The 19,071-nt window shown below is 38.2% G+C and overlaps 2 protein-coding genes across 2 annotated transcripts; both read left to right on the top strand.

The window, feature by feature from the left end:
• The first annotated feature begins 1,324 nt into the window (after positions 1-1,324).
• LOC112054680 (disintegrin and metalloproteinase domain-containing protein 10-like) lies at positions 1,325-16,242 on the top strand. The gene is made up of 14 exons (XM_052885456.1): positions 1,325-1,448; positions 2,544-2,735; positions 3,896-4,011; positions 4,590-4,601; positions 4,826-4,933; positions 6,459-6,573; positions 7,310-7,505; positions 8,500-8,663; positions 9,478-9,675; positions 10,094-10,202; positions 10,689-10,800; positions 11,593-11,748; positions 12,481-12,625; positions 13,083-16,242. The coding sequence occupies exons 1-14, from the start codon at positions 1,325-1,327 to the stop codon at positions 13,298-13,300; spliced, it is 1,965 nt and encodes a 654-aa protein (XP_052741416.1). The 3' UTR covers positions 13,301-16,242.
• LOC128198903 (uncharacterized) lies at positions 15,107-17,525 on the top strand. Its single transcript, XM_052886525.1, has 3 exons — positions 15,107-15,800; positions 16,040-16,241; positions 16,625-17,525. The coding sequence occupies exons 1-3, from the start codon at positions 15,706-15,708 to the stop codon at positions 16,928-16,930; spliced, it is 603 nt and encodes a 200-aa protein (XP_052742485.1). The 5' UTR covers positions 15,107-15,705; the 3' UTR covers positions 16,931-17,525.
• The last annotated feature ends 1,546 nt before the right edge of the window (positions 17,526-19,071 follow it).

Raw genomic sequence — 19,071 nt, 5'->3', positions numbered from 1 at the left:
CTCCAGCGAGTTCGGACAACGTGTCATACAAACAACCTATTAATGTTCCCATTCATTATTAATGAGCTGGATTTAGTTGAACCTGGACTTGGTACCCCGTACCGCTGAATGAAGTGTTGCATAATAAACGATAGTAAAAAAAATTGCCAAGCGAGTTGAATCACGCGCGGTTAGGGTTCCGTAGTCTGCCAGTTTCTTTTTTATCTAACGACTAACTCGTGACCGCCTGGGCTTAATAACACTAATATTTCAAAGGCGAAAGTTTGTGTGTGTATGTTTGTTCACCTTTGCGCTGCGGCTACTGAAGCGATTTGGCTGAATTTTGGAATGGAAATATATTTTACTCTGGATTAACACACTGGCTACTTTTCATCCTGAAACTGTCAGAACCTTGAAACTGTCAGAACCTTAAATGTATGGGTAAAATGAACTTGTACCCTTCCAAAGTGAGATCGCAGTCAAGGATTAGTGATCTATACTTAAAATAAATCCTTAGAGAGTCAATTCTGTACATGAAATATATTTACAAAGTAACTATCAGCGGGTGATTAGTGATCGATACTGATGCCAAAAATGCAATCAGTAAAAATTTTGTGTGTCTGCCTGTATGTTCGTTATAGAAATAAAAACTATTCTATGGATTTTAACGAAACTTGGTACAATTCTTGATACTCCTGGCCAGGTTATAGTATACTTTTCTTCACGCTACGATCAATAGGAGCAGAGCAGTGAAGGGAAATGTTGGGAAAACGGTAGAAGTTACTCCATTTTTACACTGATAAGTGCTACTATAAGGGCTGGATTAAAGGGGTCTACCGTCTAAGGGCGAACGAACTCACAGACGTCAGCTAGTTATGAATATATGCAACCTATTGGCAATGTGTTAAGGTGAATATTTTTTATCATTTATTTCTTATCCCTAAATAACAGATGAGGGTATGTATTTCTTATGCCGGATCTTGTACTACAATGACCGACCACTAAACGTGATCTCCGATGCACGGAGATGTAACACCACGAGACAGTTATATAAATATAATTGCCTCGTTGTTAGTATAAATAAACATATAGTTAGTATAAATTAATAAATAAAAAGAAATATTATACTAAGGAATGCAATTAGTTCTGTAGACAGAGAAATAGGTCGATTGTATTAATAATAAATATTCTATAAATTATGTTGGAAAATTAAATTACTCTGTATTTGGAGATGCGTCAACGAGACGTATCTGACATTTTAATATGTTAGAATTTTCCGAAATTATAAAAATTTCGGCTTAAAATGCTTTGTATTATACTTCTAAATATCTTACCGTATCTGGTTATGGGGCACAATCATCAGGACATACACAAATCTGACAAGATTTGCAGTTCTTACGGATACCAGTTGTTGACAGCAAAGTTCGGTGCTGAAAGCTATTTGCTCTGTCTGAAGATGCAGAAGATAGGTAGACTTCTTATTAACGAAGAACTGAACACAAGTCACCAATCAACCTCTTATTCATACTATCAATAACAAATTTATACAAAGTAACATTTGTCCTAATTTACAATAGTAGAAGGTAGCCAAATCCGAAACACAAAACACCCTTCCCAAACGGCCCTCTAAGCCGAGATCCGAGTGTCAGAGGAGATACCCTTAGAGACTCGTTCCGCCCATCTACTCTGCTTCTGCCTTCGGGCACCATCAGGTGAAACTTCTGCCCTTTCCACGATTGTTGATCCCTTGCAGATTTTGCCCAGTTGCCCCCTGCCACCCATTTTATTTCGTCCGCCCATCTCTGCTTTGGCCTTCCTCTTCTTCTTTGTATATAGGTATGACTTGTATACCATTTCATGGCCGTTATGCACAATTTTTCTGTGCCTCTGATTGTTGATCTGACTACTTCCATTAAAGTTAAAGTTTCTTGATGACAACAAGTACTCCGAAAGAGGAGCATCTTCGAAAGAGCGTTCGAAACGCTTGGATTCGTTGCTTTTACCAATGTAATCCTAGGACCCGTATTTGCTTTAGGTTTTTTTAAGTGACTTAATCAACTAGTTATGCTCCTAAAGATTGTGATAATGAACAATTTTCACCTGTAACACCCATATTTACTAATATTATAAATGCGAAAGTAGGTCTGCCTGTCCTTATTATGGCTAAACCACTGAAACAATGAACAACTGAAATTTGGTAAAGAAAAACCTTGAAGCAGAACGTATTTTTCATCCCAGAAAAATCCATGGCTCCCGCAGAGCTTGTTTAAAACAGAATTTCACGCGAACGTTAAAACATTTTGTTAATTTCCTCCTACTGTCTTTTAATTTTGTGATAAATATTGCACACACTTCCACTAAAGCTATCGGACTGAAATTTTACGCTTACGTCTATGTTTCTTCAGGTTCTGCCGACAAAAATGCCGGCATTTTTCATCTAATAGGACGAATGATTTCTCATTTCCACAGAACCCCTGATATGAGTATCAAATGAAAGACCAAACCGCTCAATAAGATTTTTTTGTAGTTATAATTGTTAATTTTGTACTTGATTGTTCTTGCAGAATCTATGCCCCTAACATCAAACCAAGCAACCTTGCTGTTAGACCCTGAACCTGACGACACGCACTCTGGCACCAAGTATCCCTTAACAAATATCAAAATGGCGTACGGATTCCCTGTTGAGGATCCAAAGAGCGGGTCAGCTGAAGGTTATATTGGGGAGGATCATCAGTTCTACGGGGTTTTATATATAGGTATTTATTTTAGAATGTAAGCTATGGCGAGTGTTTTGCTCTCAACTGCCTCGTATATAGGTTTTACTAGCTTACTCAGCCATGCATCTCCAACTTTTCAGCTAAGTGCATTTTAAGAAATCAAAAAACGTATCATAGATGGCCAAGGAAAAACATTGTGAGGAAACGCATACCTGAGAATTTTCGTTGTGAAGTCTGTCAATCAGTATTGGGCCACGGCGTGGTGTATGGCACTATAAGTACCCTCTTATCCTAAGAGTAGACCCGAGGTCGAGCCGAGCTTAATGTGGGTTGTTAGTGATGATGTGATGAATTAGCCTATGTTGTTACGGAAATCTTCATGATTTTTTTATTATAAAGTAAAGTATTTTTTTTCTTGTAGCTGACGCTTGTCCACAATCAAGCCTGATGGAAAGCAATTTTGAGGTCTAAGATGAAGCGCGCTTGCCTAGATGATGCCTATTCACTCTTGCCTTGAAGGTGTACAAATTATACGTGATAGAAAACACACACGCCGGTATCCAAAAAAAAAACAGAAAAACAAATAAAGTTGCCGTTGTCGTCAAGAATCATTAATGGAAGTGGGCAGACCACACAATCAGAGGTACAGAATAATGGAGCATATCGATATATAGTATACAAGTAATATGCAAAGAAGAAGAGGAAGGCCGAAGCAGAGATGGACGGATGAACTAAAACGGGTGGCAGGGGCAACTGGGGAAAATCTGCAAGGGATCGAGAATTGTGGAAAAGCGCAGAAGCTTTGCCTGATGGGGCCCGAAGGCAAAAGCAGAGTAGATGGGCGGAATAACTCTTTAAGGGTGTCTCCTCTTAGACCAGGACCTCGGCTTACAGGGCCGTTCGGGAAGAGTGTCTTGGCCTGAGTGAATCCGTCCAAGAAGCCCCGAGATCGTGAGTTAAAAAGCCCTCGTCTGGGTGACGTCAGATATCGGGGACCTCGTCTTCGTCGGCGAAGTCGCTATGTAGCTTGTGTTTGTATTGCCTGGGAAGCGTTATATTTCGTTATGTATTATTCTAAAGGTCAATCAGACAAATTCTGAATATAGGCTCTTATTTTTATACTGATTATTTTAAGCTACTAGGTATAACGATATGGGAATTTTATTGTATCTTTTACTATTGGCCTGTGTCTATTGCAGGCAATCGGATTTTACACGCAGACCATTATGGAGGAGATGACCCGAAGAAAGATTTTGGTGTTTTTGAGAACGACAACATGGCGGCACCGATACGACCGCGCCGGCATCAAGCTCAGGTGATCAGGTGAAGTTACTTTATTAAAAAATCATAAATCATATTAATATTTTAAAGGCAAAAGTGTAAGCGTGTGTGTTTGTTCCTCCTTTATGCTGCGGCTACTGGCTACTGAAGCGATGGCTGAAACTTGGAATGGAAATAGATTTTACACTGCATTAACACATAGGCTACTTACATCCCGGAAAAATCCATGGTCCCCGCGGGATTTAGAAAAACTGAATCCACACGGACGAAGTCGCGGGCTTTCGCGATTATAAAAAAGTAATATTTTTTTTATACAAGAATATGTGCCATATCTTTTTTTTTTTCTATTCTTTACATGTTAGCCCTTGACTACAATCACACCTGATGGTAAGTGATGATGGAGTCTTAGATGGAAGCGGGCTAACATGTTAGGAGGAGGATGAATATCCACACCCCTTTCGGTTTCTACACGACATCATACCGGAACGATAAATCGCTTGGCAGTACGTCTTTGTCGGTAGGGTAGTAACTAGCCACGGCCGAAGCCTCCCACCAGTCAGACCTGGACCAATTAAGAAAACCTCAATCGGCCCGGCCGGGGATAGAACCCAGGACCTCCGTCTTGTAAATCCACCGCGCATAGCACTGCGCCAAGGAGGCCGTCAAATATCTTTTAAATAGGTATGACCAATATCCCCCCGCCAACCGCTCATTGTATTATAAGTGGGTACAAAAATAGACCTGCGTGGCGCGGATCGAACCATTACCCCTGGGTGATGAGTCCGCTTTTGAGCTATTGAGGCTCTATTGAAATACTATTGTTCCAGCGTGACACAGGTTCCGAGCAGCCCCCCGACTTCCCCTTCCGCATCCAAGCGCAGCAGAAGAAGTCCGGCTGCGCGCGCGCACGCATCTGCGACCTGCTGCTGTTAGCTGACAAAGAGTTCTTTCAGAAAGTTAGACATTTTTATTTTACTTGAACCGTAAGTAAAGTATCTATAGGTTAAAATATTACAAAAGACTACCGCACTATACTACAGTCTTTCTTGATGAGTACTGTTTACCAAAAAACAAATTAAAAATGAGGGTATAAATCACTAGTCATTTCACACCTAATAATAATTATAATTAACTTGTTCTTAAATAATGAAAATAAATTTGATTAATATGCCTAGAACAATCAGATATGATTAATATATTTTATATAACGTTTTATAAACAAGCAATACATAATTTAAAATAAATAATTTATGAAATGACATGCGTTTTCTACCTTCATTTCTAAATTATTTGTTGGTAAACAGTATTCATCAAGAAAGACTGTAGTATACGAGCGATTTTTAAGAACTAAAAATAAAACTTATGGAAAATAAAATTAACACTGTTACTGAAGTACGAGTATAGGTTAAAATTATACATGAAACCTATGCACTAGATTACGAACGATCATTTTTAATTTAAGAACTAAAAATGTATCTTTTAGAAAACTAGCAGACGCCTTGGTTTCACTCCCGTACTTTCCGTTTCAAGTTAGAAGTCGGGAATAAAATATTGTATACTTATTAAAATATAGTATATAGTAGGTACCCGAGGATAGCTTCCTAACAGTGAAAGAATTTTTCAAATCGTTTCACTAGATTAACTTCCCAACAGTGAAAGAATTTTTCAAATCGTTTCACTAGTTTCGGAGCCTATTCAATGCAAACAAACAAACAAACCATTGCTCTTTATAATATTAGTTGAAAATAAAATTGCCACTGTACGAAAAAAATACTTAAGAATATGAGAAAATGAAAATCTGCACTACCCTCGCGATTTTTCACGCTTGTAAACCCTTCGTCATCAAAGTCATTATTTTTTTATGCAGAAGCTACACAATGCTCGGGCTGCCATACATCTTTTCTGTCTGCTATACTCACGCTCAAAACCAATAAAACAGGGAGCAAGCGGCATGAAATGCGTCAGGACGCATTTTTGACGGCCTCCGTGGCGCAGTGGTATGCGCGGTGGATTTACAAGACGGAGGTCCTGGGTTCGATCCCCGGCTGGGCAGATTGAGATTTTCTTAATTGGTCCAGGTCTGGCTGGTGGGAGGCTTCGGCCGTGACTAGTTACCACCCTACCGGCAAATACGTACCGCCAAGCGATTTAGAGTTCCGGTACGATGCCGTGTAGAAACCGAAAGGGCGTGGATTTTCATCCGCCTCCTAACAAGTTAGCCTACTTCCATCTTAGACTGAATCATCACTTGCTATCAGGTGAGATTGTAGTCAAGGGCTAACTTGTAAAGAATAAAAAAAAGGACGAGTAACGTGGCCACACAACGTCTCTGCCTTCTTCCCACGCCACTAGTACAGTGTGTAGCGAACCTGTGATAGCGCACTATTATCTTTTAATTTCATTCAGTATTTGGAGCCTAAAGTCATCACGATGCACCAATGCGGGTTGAATTGATTTAAACGTCGTTATTGTCTCGTACAGGACGCCAACTCGAGCCTCCATCAGGTTGTGCAGAGAATGATGCACGCGGTGGCTCAGTCTGACCTTGTATTCAGGAATGCCGATTTTGATGAGGATGGTATGCCTGACAATATAGGTAAGTTTTATAATTATATCACCACCTCAATACACACACTAATATTATAAAGGCGAAAGTAAGTGTGTAAGTATGATTGTTCCTCCTTTACTAATCGATTTGGCTGTGGAATGGAAATAGATTTTACTCTGGATTAACACATAGGCTACTTTTCATCCCGGAAAAATCCATGGTTTCCGCGGGATTTGTGAAAAACCGAATTCCACGCGGACGAAGTCGTGAGCGTCCGCTAGTTAACTATAAAATAAACTTACAAAACCGAGTTCAAAATCCATTAAGGTCCTAATTTTGAACTATCTTAGATCTTACCATGGGAACACCTTTTAAAGAAAAGAATCTAAGCGATCCAGCCGCAATAACCTTGACCTGTAGCCATGTGGCACGTCGATTCTTTTTCTACAAACGCTAACGTTTCGAAAATTAAAAATTGAATGACATTCATGACTGACAGTTCATGTTATTAAGTTGTCGATTGGAGCGTTTGTAGATAGAGAATCGACGTGCCACATTGCTAGAGGTTACTTACAAGGTTTTTGGTTTGGTTCATTCTTCTTTAATAAATGATTCCTCTTTAAATGTTTCTAACATATCTCCAGGGCAAGAGCATTTTTGTTTAGTTGAGTCATCATCACAAAATTTCTTTTATTGGCGCAGTGGTCAACTAAAGCCAAATGTATTCCAAGAATATATTGACTATACGAATATACTATTTATATGGATTTATTTTTTTCCCTAGGTTTCTCAGTGAAATACATTTTGGTTCTGACTTCCCGTGAAACCAACAACCGAGTTTTCGGCGACATAGTCGATCACCGAGCAGTGGACGGGAGGAACTATCTCATGCGGTTCTCACGACTGAGACGTCTGTCCGAAGTCTGTCTCGGTGTCGCGTTCTCTGGGCACATGTTTATGAACAGGACGCTTGGATTAAGGTTTCTGTCTGTACCTAATATTATACCTTTTTCCCGATGGACGTAGGTTTGGTGTGTTCTTCAGCAGCATAAAGGTTCATTTACACAAGCAGCACGTTGCGAACGGCAGAGGCAACTGCTACCGACGACTGCACCTGATACGCCGAAACGCCGTCGACTGCCGCTGATACGTCGGCGACAGCAGTTAACTGCAGTCGTTGACAGCACATGCCTCTGCAGTTGGCAACGTGCTGCTCTTGTAAGTAAACCCTAAGGACGAAACGGCTATTACTTAGAGCACCCGCTCACTTATAACTTTTAGTTGGCCGACTTAGTCGGCCGATTATAGAACAGGTATAGCGATGTATGACAGCCCACACATCTGTCCAACTAAATTGTCTAAATAAATCACGCACAATTAAAAAGCCCTTAGTTTAGACAAATCAATGAAAGGAAGATGTCGAGTATAGTCGAGTAAGTATAGTTGAAGAAATCCAGGATGATCTTGTTCGTGACTTCAAACATGAAAATTATTAGTTAAACAGATATTAATAATATTGATCCTAAAATACAGCAAAATAGAGAGACTTGGGATTTATCCTAGAGGAGTATTTTGGTGTATTTTAGGGTGGCGGTCTGGAGGGAGGCAAAGAAGTCAATCGCTCGATTCCTGTAGAAACTTCATACAATGCATCAACCAAAGTAATAAATCATAATTTTTTTTGCATTCCAAAGTACCTACCTAATGTAAAACAATTTTTACCTTAGTATATCTTGCATCTAATATTATGTATTCTGTATTTATAGCCTTAGTCATATACGAGTAGGTACAAGTATCCACTGATGATAGTCTAGATGAAATGGTGTATGGGAAATAGATGGAGTTTCTTCTGGCATCTACAAATGTTCAAGAGCATTACGTCTCGTGATCATGATCATGACAATCATGACAATGATTGTACGATCATGAATGATCGTACAATCATTTAACATCGGTATTTTATTTAATCTTCAGCTTCACATCCCTCGGCGGGGGTATGGGCGGCTCAGCCGGGGGTATCTGCGACCGGAGAGCGTATGGAAAGTCGTTTAACACCCTCGCGTTAGCACACGCTACCCAGGAACTGAAGGAGAGAGTGCCAGAGAGAGTGGCCGCGCTCACTCTTACGCATGAGTTGGGTAATTGCTTAAGTATCTTAATTACTGCGAGATAAAGATTTTTTAAAACTCATTACAAAGGATATAAATAGGTAGGACACAATCTTATTTTGGTACCAAACCATCTAATTACCTAACTGTTTAAGACGTCTTCAAAATGGAATTTTATATTTTGATTCGTTCGATCGGACGTCTAAGAATATAAATGACTTGGTTTTGACTACAATCATGCAGTGCCTGTAAAGCAATGATGAAATCTTATTTGAGACTGGGGCGAGCTTGCTTAGAAAGTGCTTCCTCATTTATTTAGTCTTGAAGGTGTATAAATCGGTGGCAGGAAATCTGCTGGCTTGGAACCTCTGTCTCATGGGTCTCAAAGCGTTGTAAACATATATTTTTTATTTACCTTTTGATTGTGTAAATGCCGTAGGCTCCTTAATGGGAACTCAGCGGCGTTACCGGGGGGCTTGGGCGAGCCTTGTTCTGTGACCGAGTCCAGAAGATCGTCAGATGGGGCATAATAGATGGACGGAACGACTCTGTAAAGATGTCTGACAGGTCCTCTGAGACTCGGACCTCGGTTTCGAGGGCCGTTCTGGAAGGGTGTTCTGGCCTGAGTTGTAAACATACTCGTAGTGAATGGTATTTTTTTTCTTTCTCAGTCGTATAATACTTTTTCAACTCCCGGCGCAAAAAGAGGTGTTAAGGTAGCGGTACGTATGACCGATAAATGATTGTCTAGGTTTTTCAAATTGGAATTCTTAACCTTTAGAAGCTTTTAAAACGCTTTTTGTGTCGTTTTTTTTTTTTTAGTTTTAACTCTATAAACCACCAGGTCACAGTTTTGGCGCACACCACGACGAACATTACCCCAACCCTGATTGTCGCGGTTACGTCATGGGGTCGCAGACCTCCGTGACGAATGCCTCGCATCGCTCCGAGTTCTCAATGTGCAGCAAACGGCTGATATCGGACACTCTGAGCAGCATGAGTTACTGCCTGTCGGAGATAGATCGGCCTTACTGTGGGAATGGTATGTTAAGTATTTTTAAGAGAATTGTACGAGCGGATAAGGGGAGGGGTTAGGTAAGTCTTAACCCCCCTCCCCTTATCCCCTCAGTTGGGGCTCAGTTGGGGAGCATTCGAGAAACTCCATGACATATTTTTGTCCAAAATTCCTCAGTGCCTGAGGCACATAAAAAGTATTCGATCGATTCGATTCAAAGTATTCGATCTGGGCTTGCTGTATGACTGAGTTTGCGGCCAGTTGCCATGTTGCTAGGTTTATGCCTATGTTATTGTTATTTAGTCTCAGTTAGCCGCGTAGTAAATAGTATTTTTAATATAGTAGGTTTATTATCATTGATATTGAATTGTGTATGCCTATAATTGCATAGCAATAAGTATGGTAATAAAGTTCTTATTAATAGGTCGTTTATTACGATTCGCAGGTATAATAGAAGAGGGAGAAACCTGCGACTGTGGCATGCCCTTTCTCTGCCACCAAAGAGATCCTTGTTGCACGCCGCGAGCGGGCGGCGCCCTTGTGTTTGAGGAAGGGTTAGTTCTATGGATTACATTCAGCTAAGACCAAATTTAAGATGAATCGAATATGTTAGTATACGAATACCTTTATTTTCCATCTGATGTTTAGTGGAAAACCATCGCCTATAACTTCAGAAGAATTAGCTGCCTATAACGGAACAACTCTGTCTGTCTAACATTATCGCTCAATCCTTTTTCACTTGACACATGATTATTATTGGCTACTTTTAACAACCGGCCGTCTGCCTGACATCACCCTTCTTGGTATTTCTTAATTGTCGATATTTCGAACCGCCTTTCGGTTCTTGGGTACTGATGGGACCGCCTTTTCGTGATGTAGGTAAAGTATCTCCTTTTATTATTGTACCCACTCGCGAAGTTTTATCGCTTAGTCGTCTTTTACGATATCAAACCCTACTATTAGATAACTACTACAACCTTACCGTATCTACTTACTACTAGGATACTGGGTGATGATTATTGTGGATGCAAATATTTCAGTGCACTTCACAAAGAAGGCTGCTCAGTGGCGCCGTCAGCAGTCTGCCACCCCGCTCAGGGTCTCTGCTGTACCTCAGAATGCACGTATGCAAACCTTACTAGGAGTGGAATTGTAAGTTTTATCCATACAAATATCACTAGGCAGTAGATATGACGCATATAGCTCGAAGAGCCGATGGACGTTGGGGCACATCCACCCACCACCCAAGGTGATGGAATGGCGACAGCACCGTAAAAGCGCATGTGGCGGTGTTAGTCGACCCCTCATCAGGTGGACTAGCGACATCAGGCGAGTCGCAGGAATTCGCTGAATGCAGGTAGCTCAGCTTGTTCTTATAAATGTTTGGAAGTCCTTACAAAAGGCTTATGTCCTGCAGTACACATCCATCGACAGATAAGATATGTAGGTCAACCATTTCCAAAATGGTCCAGGTGTACCTCCAGGGATCTACGGAGACTCGATGGGGGTCTACGTTGACGTGACATAAAAATGGGTGTTCACGATTCGTTAGCGGGGTCCACGAAAATGTATCTGATTTTATACCGAATGGGGAATTTTCTAATTAAAATAATTTGTGACTTGATTGCTTCCTTGTGCTGTGAGTACATATCAAAAATTAAAGTTGGCTGAAATAACTTTTTCCCTGGACAATTTTACTTTTTGTCATCTACTCACAGCACAATCAATTAATTAATTGACTCAATAATCAATTCTCACTTTTTCTTAAACTATTATTTCGTGGTAATTTCGATTCGCTGTAACGAAAATTTCCATATTTGAATCTAATCACATTTTTAGACGAATTTTGGTTAGATTAGGTTACCGGAACCAGTTCAATTAGAAAGTGGTCTATGAAAAAAAAGTTTGGGAACCTCTGACCACGTCTACATTTGTCATGAATAGGATTGCCCAAGTCAAGACATGAAATGCACCTGCAAGCACGTGATGGCGTCGTGCCGGTGCGGGCTGGGCGGGCGCTGTCTGCCGGACCGCAGTTGTCACGCGGCGGAGTGCGCCATCTTGGGCCTCCGGGAGTGCCCCTGCCCTCCTAATGGACCAGTGAGTGATTACTAAACTTTTAAAATCTACATAACAGTAGAAGAACCTCGCGGTTTCACCCGCGCAGTTCCTATTCTTGTGGGATATAAAATAATAGGCATATGTTACTCCCTGATAATGTAACTTTCTGTTGGTGAAGGAATTTTTGAAATTGATCACAAATACAAATATTTCCTTTTTTTGTAATATTATAGTGCAACACGAAATATCGAAACCGCTTGCTTGACATAAAAAGATGACAGGGAGGTAGTTTATAATTTGCATGCCAAATTGGCAAGATACATTTACCATCTACATCTACCGACCACCTGTATATATATAATGTATGTATATGGAAATAAATAAATTGATTGATTGATTTATAGTTAGTAGATGTCCGCTAAGAACGGATTTTACACCAGGACCGGATAAAGGGGCTCAAAGGGCGGACGAAGTCGCGGGCAATTATATAAGTAGGTATAGGTACCTATGAGTAAATAGATTAGATGGCCCGGTGAACGTCGGACTTGTTAATGATGGTAATGATGACAATAATCATAGGGTGACTATTATTATAGCGCCGTGATAGCCCAGTGAATATGACCTATGCCTTCGATTCGGCGGGCGTAGGATCGAATCCGTTCCGGTGCATGCGGTCAATCGTGGTGGACTATTGGCCTAACCCCTCTCATTCTGAGAGGCGACTCGCGCTTAACAGTGAGCCGAATATGGGTTGCTAATTATGAATCACAGGGTGGCGTGATAAGCAAAAACAAGAAGTGCGGCGTGTGTTGCAAGCTGAAGAACGAAGAGCGATGCGTGGGCGCAGAGTTCGCGGCGAAGGAACTGATGGCTGCCTTCAGACTGCCTGACGACTGGCCCGGGTTTCACAAAGGGCGTTAGTATGCCTTTTTTAGGTATACTTATTCAGGGGCGTAGCTACCGCCGTATCAGCCGTATCAAGGATACGGGGCCCCTGGGCAACTGGAACCCCTTATGCGTGAAAGCAAAAATTAGTGAAATGTAATCTACAATCTCACTTAATCCAGTGCTTTCCGGAGAAAAAAAACAAAAAACTGCCTATAGAGTTTCACTTCAGAACAAAATGTTCTTGGTTCTAAGCGTGCGCCTACATTTTTAGCCAGCATTTTTGCTTCTTTTGTGAGAAATCTACCCTAACCTTACCTATTCCGAATAGGCTCCGAAACTACTGAACCGATTTGAAAAATTCTTTCACTGTTGGAAAGCTACACTATCCCCGGAAGCTAAAGGCTATATTTCATCCCCGTATTCCTGCGGAAACGGGAACTACGCGTGTGAAACCGCGTGGCGTCAGCTAGTAATAGATTTTCCAGCGAGTGTGACATTGGAGTTGTGCGAGGTGGACAACAGTACGGTGTGCAGAAGCGTACAGATCCGCGCCTGGTCGCCAGGGGAAGTGTGCGTCACACTCAACACCGTAGGCGTGTGCTCCCCGCGCGGCACTTGCAAGAGCGTCGTGACCACGCCCACTTCGAATGTGTACCCTGACATTATGGTAAGCTTACCGAAGCGAAGCTCTCGCGAAGTGTGACGAATCCAAAACTGTGGGAGAGTTTGAGGGAGGCCTTTGCCCGAAAATGGAATGGACTAATAAAAAAAAACCAGGCTAAAATTAAGTAAACCAACCCTAATACCCTGTCCGTTTTTACAGCAGGTGTCAGCCATTACAGGCAGGGGCTCTGCCCCGAACCTGTTTCTCCACACCCCTGCGGGTGTGAGGGCCCACAAGTTAAGGAGCTACGCTAGTTCAGTATAGCATGCGACCAACAACTTATCTCTTGAAGAGAAATAGACAAAATGTCGACCAATGGCGGCGGAGTTGTCCCAGTCCCATTTCTTTCGCCGCAACACAAAAAAAGAGCTCCGTATAGCTTTATATATAGTGATAAGGTGTACAGATGGATGGATGTGTTTGTCACTCAATCAGTTCAGAACGGCTGATTGGATCTGGATCAAATAAATAAAGAGATAGGTAGGATATAATTTGGAATAGGACATGGTACTTTTATCCCTATACTCCTTAGTAGGGTAGAATTGGGGGTTCTGCATCACTTCTCGCTTCGCTCGATTGATGCAAAACCCCCAATGTTTTTTATCGGCTGATGTAGAAGCCCCAATATGGTTTACTAATGATCACAATACCCGATCCCATTACACATGCGTTAGTCCGCGCGAATAGCGCATCGGAGATCTGATATTATGTTTAGTCAGATGCTTGAAACACACAATAAAATTACAATGTTTCATTGGATATCGTACACGCGATCGATCTGAACAATTAAAATAAAATTTCTTTTAGGTTTACACTGCACGTTATGTCGATGCAAACCTAAACATAAAGCGTGTAAAGACATAGACTGATTTTTCACTGCTTAAGCGTTATGACAAATAAATTCTAATCACATTAACGATTTCTGTTCTACATATTGGACAAAGCATATTATTTAAAGATAGTGCACATTTTGCACATGTTATAGCGTGACCGCAAGGTCTATAGCAGACCGTCACTTCATTGTCAAAACAAATTTTGCAGAAAAGTCTGGATTTTTTCACATATTCGACAGACTCATTGACATCAGCTTTTAAACATATTTTATTATTGTGTGCACACCTTTCATGGTTTTCAGTTATTTCACATGACTCGTTGATAACTCTTTGAACATATTCTTTACCCTTCATGAGTAAAACATAGGGACAGAACTGAAACCATCGAGCGTGTTCAGACCACGGCAGATCCTCACGACTCCAGTCCTTGAGCTTGCCTCCACAAAAATAACAAATTACTCCATCGTTTATACCTGTATAAAAAAAACCGGCACTCGCCATTTCTTCAGGGCTCTGAATTAAATCTTGGGGCCAAGTTTTAAAACTATTTAAGCGTGCACTTTGTGTAGCATAACTATGGTATTCAGGATGAAACGACATCTCTGTACAAATATACTCGTAGTAAGTAGCTTAATGTTACAGTTGGAAATGCTTGCAAATTTGCGTTGGTTAAGATGAATGTCTAGCGTGCTAATAGTTATTTTTCTTTCTTATTACATGTTATATATAAATATCCTACAGTAGGTACTTTATAAAATATCAGCTACATACTTTTTTAAAAAATATATTATAAGTGAAAGAGTTCAGATGTTTTCAGTTTCATGCTGCAAACAGAGAAAACCAATATACGAATATTTAGAACCATATTATGCCTAATGATTTTTTAAATTTAAAATTATTAATGGATGTAATTTGTAATGCAATAAATAAACTTCACTTCAAAATGGGAATATTTAATAAATAAATGAAAGAAATCATGAAAAAAATTGAAAGTTCTAAGATTTTTGGTTTCTATACTATAAACACTGAAAACCATTATAATAAGAACCGCGACACCTATGGTTAAATAATGCTACTGCCAAAGATTTTATAATAGAGACATGTCACTAGCGCGTGAAAACTGAGCTGACCAAAAACGTATTGACCGCATTCCATTGAGTCGCATAGTACATACAACGAAAGTTACTTAAATAAATAATGTAGCCATTATTTATTTAAGTAACTTTATACATATACAATGTCGAGTTGTTTGTTTAGTAATTTTAAAACTGTGTATACACAAATATTTATAAAGGAATACACAAAATAATTCATGCGTGCGCTCAGTGGAGTGGTTAAATTCAGCCTACTTTTGCGATGATTTTGTAGGCACGTAACATGTCTATAATTTATAATGTCGCTGGCAACTGCCATATAAAAATTTCGTCTCAGATATCCGCGACGGATTGACGCCAGACCACATTAGGAAAGTTAAAGGTGTGAACATCATTGTCAAGCTTCACTTATTACATTTTAGTCTTTATCTAGAGCATTCATAAGAACGATAATTAAATATGAGTTCAAGAAAATAATACTCGATTTTTACTAAAGTGCTACTGTGAATGTGGGCTTATGATTGCATTGTATAAAAAGAGATGCGAGAGCGACATCAACCATTTCTGTTATTTTCAACTGAAGTGTCAAGAGCACCAAAAACCTGTAAGTATGTAAGTGTCCTTATTGTTTTTATATACCTAGCACATAATTGTGAACTCGATTAACTATTATTTAAAATAGATCAAATATTTTCATGTAATAGGTATGAAATGTATTTTCAATTTGCCTTCTGTAACCAAGGCAGTGGGTTCGACTCCCACAACTGGAAAATGTTTGTATGATGAACAAGGATGTCTTCCAACGTCGAGATGTGTTTAAATATTATAAAAGTATTTATCTTTGATTCCAGGTCGACTGTAAGCGGAAACCCTTTCGACTCGGATAACGAGAGTGGGTCAGTTAAGAAAAGTAAAGTTAAAAAAACAATTAAGAAGCCTCCTCGAGCCGAAAAGCCCGCTCAAAAGCAGAAGAAGGCTTTACAATCGGATTCGGACTCCGAGCCTGAGCAATCGAAAATAATTAAGAAAAGAAGACAAATTTTAGATTCAGAGGTAAGTCGAATTTCAAGTATTATGTAGGTATCACTTATCCATGAATTCATATCTGCAGTGATATGTAACTTGAAAAAAAAAACCAAGTAATTTTGTTTTTTTTTTTATTAAAATTGTAGAGAGAGAGTTTTTTTTATTAAAGTTGTGATTAAATACTTACCTACATAGGTATTTTCGACTTGCACAATATCGTATTAATAAAGTCAATCGGTTATTGGGTTATTATAAAGTAATACAAATTGATAATATTCTAATGGTCATCATTACTATTACTTTTTAGCTATTATTAATTATCTAATATTATCATCATAAAATAAACAAAGCCTTATAAAATTTCTATTGAAATCGTGCGCTTATATTTATTATTTATTTATTGATTTCAGGAAGAAAACGAGCCCATCAGAGCATCGGCTTTACGAAGTTATTTCTCTCGCCGCGTGGGCACGGGCTACACGTTGCAGAGGGCGGACCCTACGAAGACTGGAGAATATTATATTGAACTACGGGTATACAACGCACGCGAAGCTGAGACCCAGGGCGCTGATAGATGGAAGCGCGCGCTCATCACATGCAAGTCAGCTGTGGAAGGCGATAGTGCGACGTGGCGTGCTGTAACAAAGCTGGTCACAGCGGTGAAAGAAGAATATTCACCTGTTCAACCTATTTTGTACCCGTATAATGTCTTTTGAAAATAAACCTATGACTTTGCAGGTTTAATTAATATTTTAATAAGTATTATATTTTCACCCTATACATTGTGTTTCCTAACAGCAATTGCAGAAATGAAAAATAAGTACTGAAATCAGATTTTAAAATCAGAAAATAAAATCTGAAATATAATATTAACATTCAGATATTTCTTTTTAACTTTCATCTCGCATAAGAAACTAACAAGTTAGAGGATGTGATATTTTTTTTAATAATTTGATTGTCTTTCCTTACAGCAATTGCAGTAAAGAAAAACTAAGAACTAAAAATCAGAATTTAAAACCAAAAACTAAAAACCAAATATAAAAACAAAAATATCTGAATTCAAATAATATTATCAGATAACTTTGTTTCTATTATTTTATTATTTTTCAATTTTCATCTCGTATAAGAAACTACCAAGTTAGAGGTTGTGATATTTTTTTATTAATTTGATTGTCTTTCCTTACAGCAATTGCAGTAAAGAAAAACTAAGAACTAAAAATCAGAACTTAAAACCAAAAACCAACTATAAAAATAAAAATATCTGAATCAAAATCAAAATTATCAGATTACTTTGTTTCTATTATTTTATTATTTTTCATTTAAAAATACGCTTTTATTACGCATATTTACTTTAATAATTTCTGAATAAAAATTTATTTTTAGAATCAATATTATATATTTGTTTTACTTTTGATTGTGTTATTGTCTTATACAGTAGGTAATTGCAAAAATTAAAAAATAAGTACTGAAATCAGAATCTAAAAAAAAAAACCAGATATAAAAATAAAAATCTGAAATTAAATACTAACATTTAGACATTTCTTTTTAAATTTTATCTCACTTTAATTTTATTTGATTATCTTTCCTTACAGCAATTGCAGTAATGAAAAACTAAGTACTCAAATCCGAATCTAAAAACTAAAAATCAGATATAAAAACAAAAATCTGAATTCGTAGAATCATATCAGATATTTGTTTTCATTAAGTTCATATTAAAAATATAAGAACCTATAATAAGTTCCGTATTGAACATAGAATCGATTTTATTTTTTTTACTTTGATTTATGTATGTTTTTCTTACAGTACGAGTAATAGCAGAAATGAAAAAATAAGTACTGAAATCAAAACTAAAAAAATCAGAAGCCTGATATCTGAACTTTAAAATTACTGACAGATATTATTTTCATTTCAGTATAAAATAGTATAGTATACGTTACTAAGTATTGAATTTAAATCTCTATACAGAAAAACACTTGTCTATTTTATACATTTTTCATTATTTTGTGTATATTTTTATCTGAATTAAAAATATTACTATTGCACATTTGTTTAAAAATATATAGAGGTTTAATTTGATATTACTTAAATAGAAAAATATCGAAGTAAGAGAAGTCAAAAAAGTGTAAAAATTAACATGAAGTTTTGCCAGGCCTGTAACGTGCACGTATCAAAGTATTCATCACATAAGAAAAGTAACATTCATAAAACAAATTGTTTACTTAGAACTGAGTTTGATAATGTGCAATTGATAGCCAGTGCTTTCAAAAATAGGATTGCGAGTTATAGAGTTAATCCGTATTCGTCAAGCATTATTTTACCAGAACTTTTTTTAACAAACATTTTAAACACTGTTTGCAGTATAATTAAAACATTACTCATAAAACATAAATCGATCAAGGTAAATTTGGAATTATTTGTATTATACAAACTTCCAAAAAATGATGAAGTTTCTTTAAAATCTTTTAATACTAAGTATACAGTTGTAGTTCAAAGCACCGATTTATATGCTCTTTTTAAAGAATTCTCCAAAACTTTGATAAGCAAATGCACAGAGTTCGAGTTATCCGAGTCTGGCTGGACAATTGAGTCAATTAACCATTTAGAAGTAAATATAGCAAAATATAATCCCTTGAGAGCAGGCACGTACTTAAGTTTACCAACAAGTATTATCAGAACGAAGTCATGTCTTAATATTCATAACAAAGACAGTCACTGTTTTCTTTGGTGTATCATAGCACAAATGTATCCAACAAAACGTAATCCAAATAGAACTTCATCTTATCCACATTATTCTACAGTATTAAATATAAGCGGTATGTCATTTCCACCAACATTCGAAGATATAAAACGTTTTGAA

The sequence above is a fragment of the Bicyclus anynana genome, chromosome 2 (assembly GCF_947172395.1).
Source record: "Bicyclus anynana chromosome 2, ilBicAnyn1.1, whole genome shotgun sequence".
Taxonomy (NCBI): Eukaryota; Metazoa; Arthropoda; class Insecta; order Lepidoptera; family Nymphalidae; genus Bicyclus; species Bicyclus anynana.
This window is presented reverse-complemented; position numbering and strand designations above follow the sequence as displayed.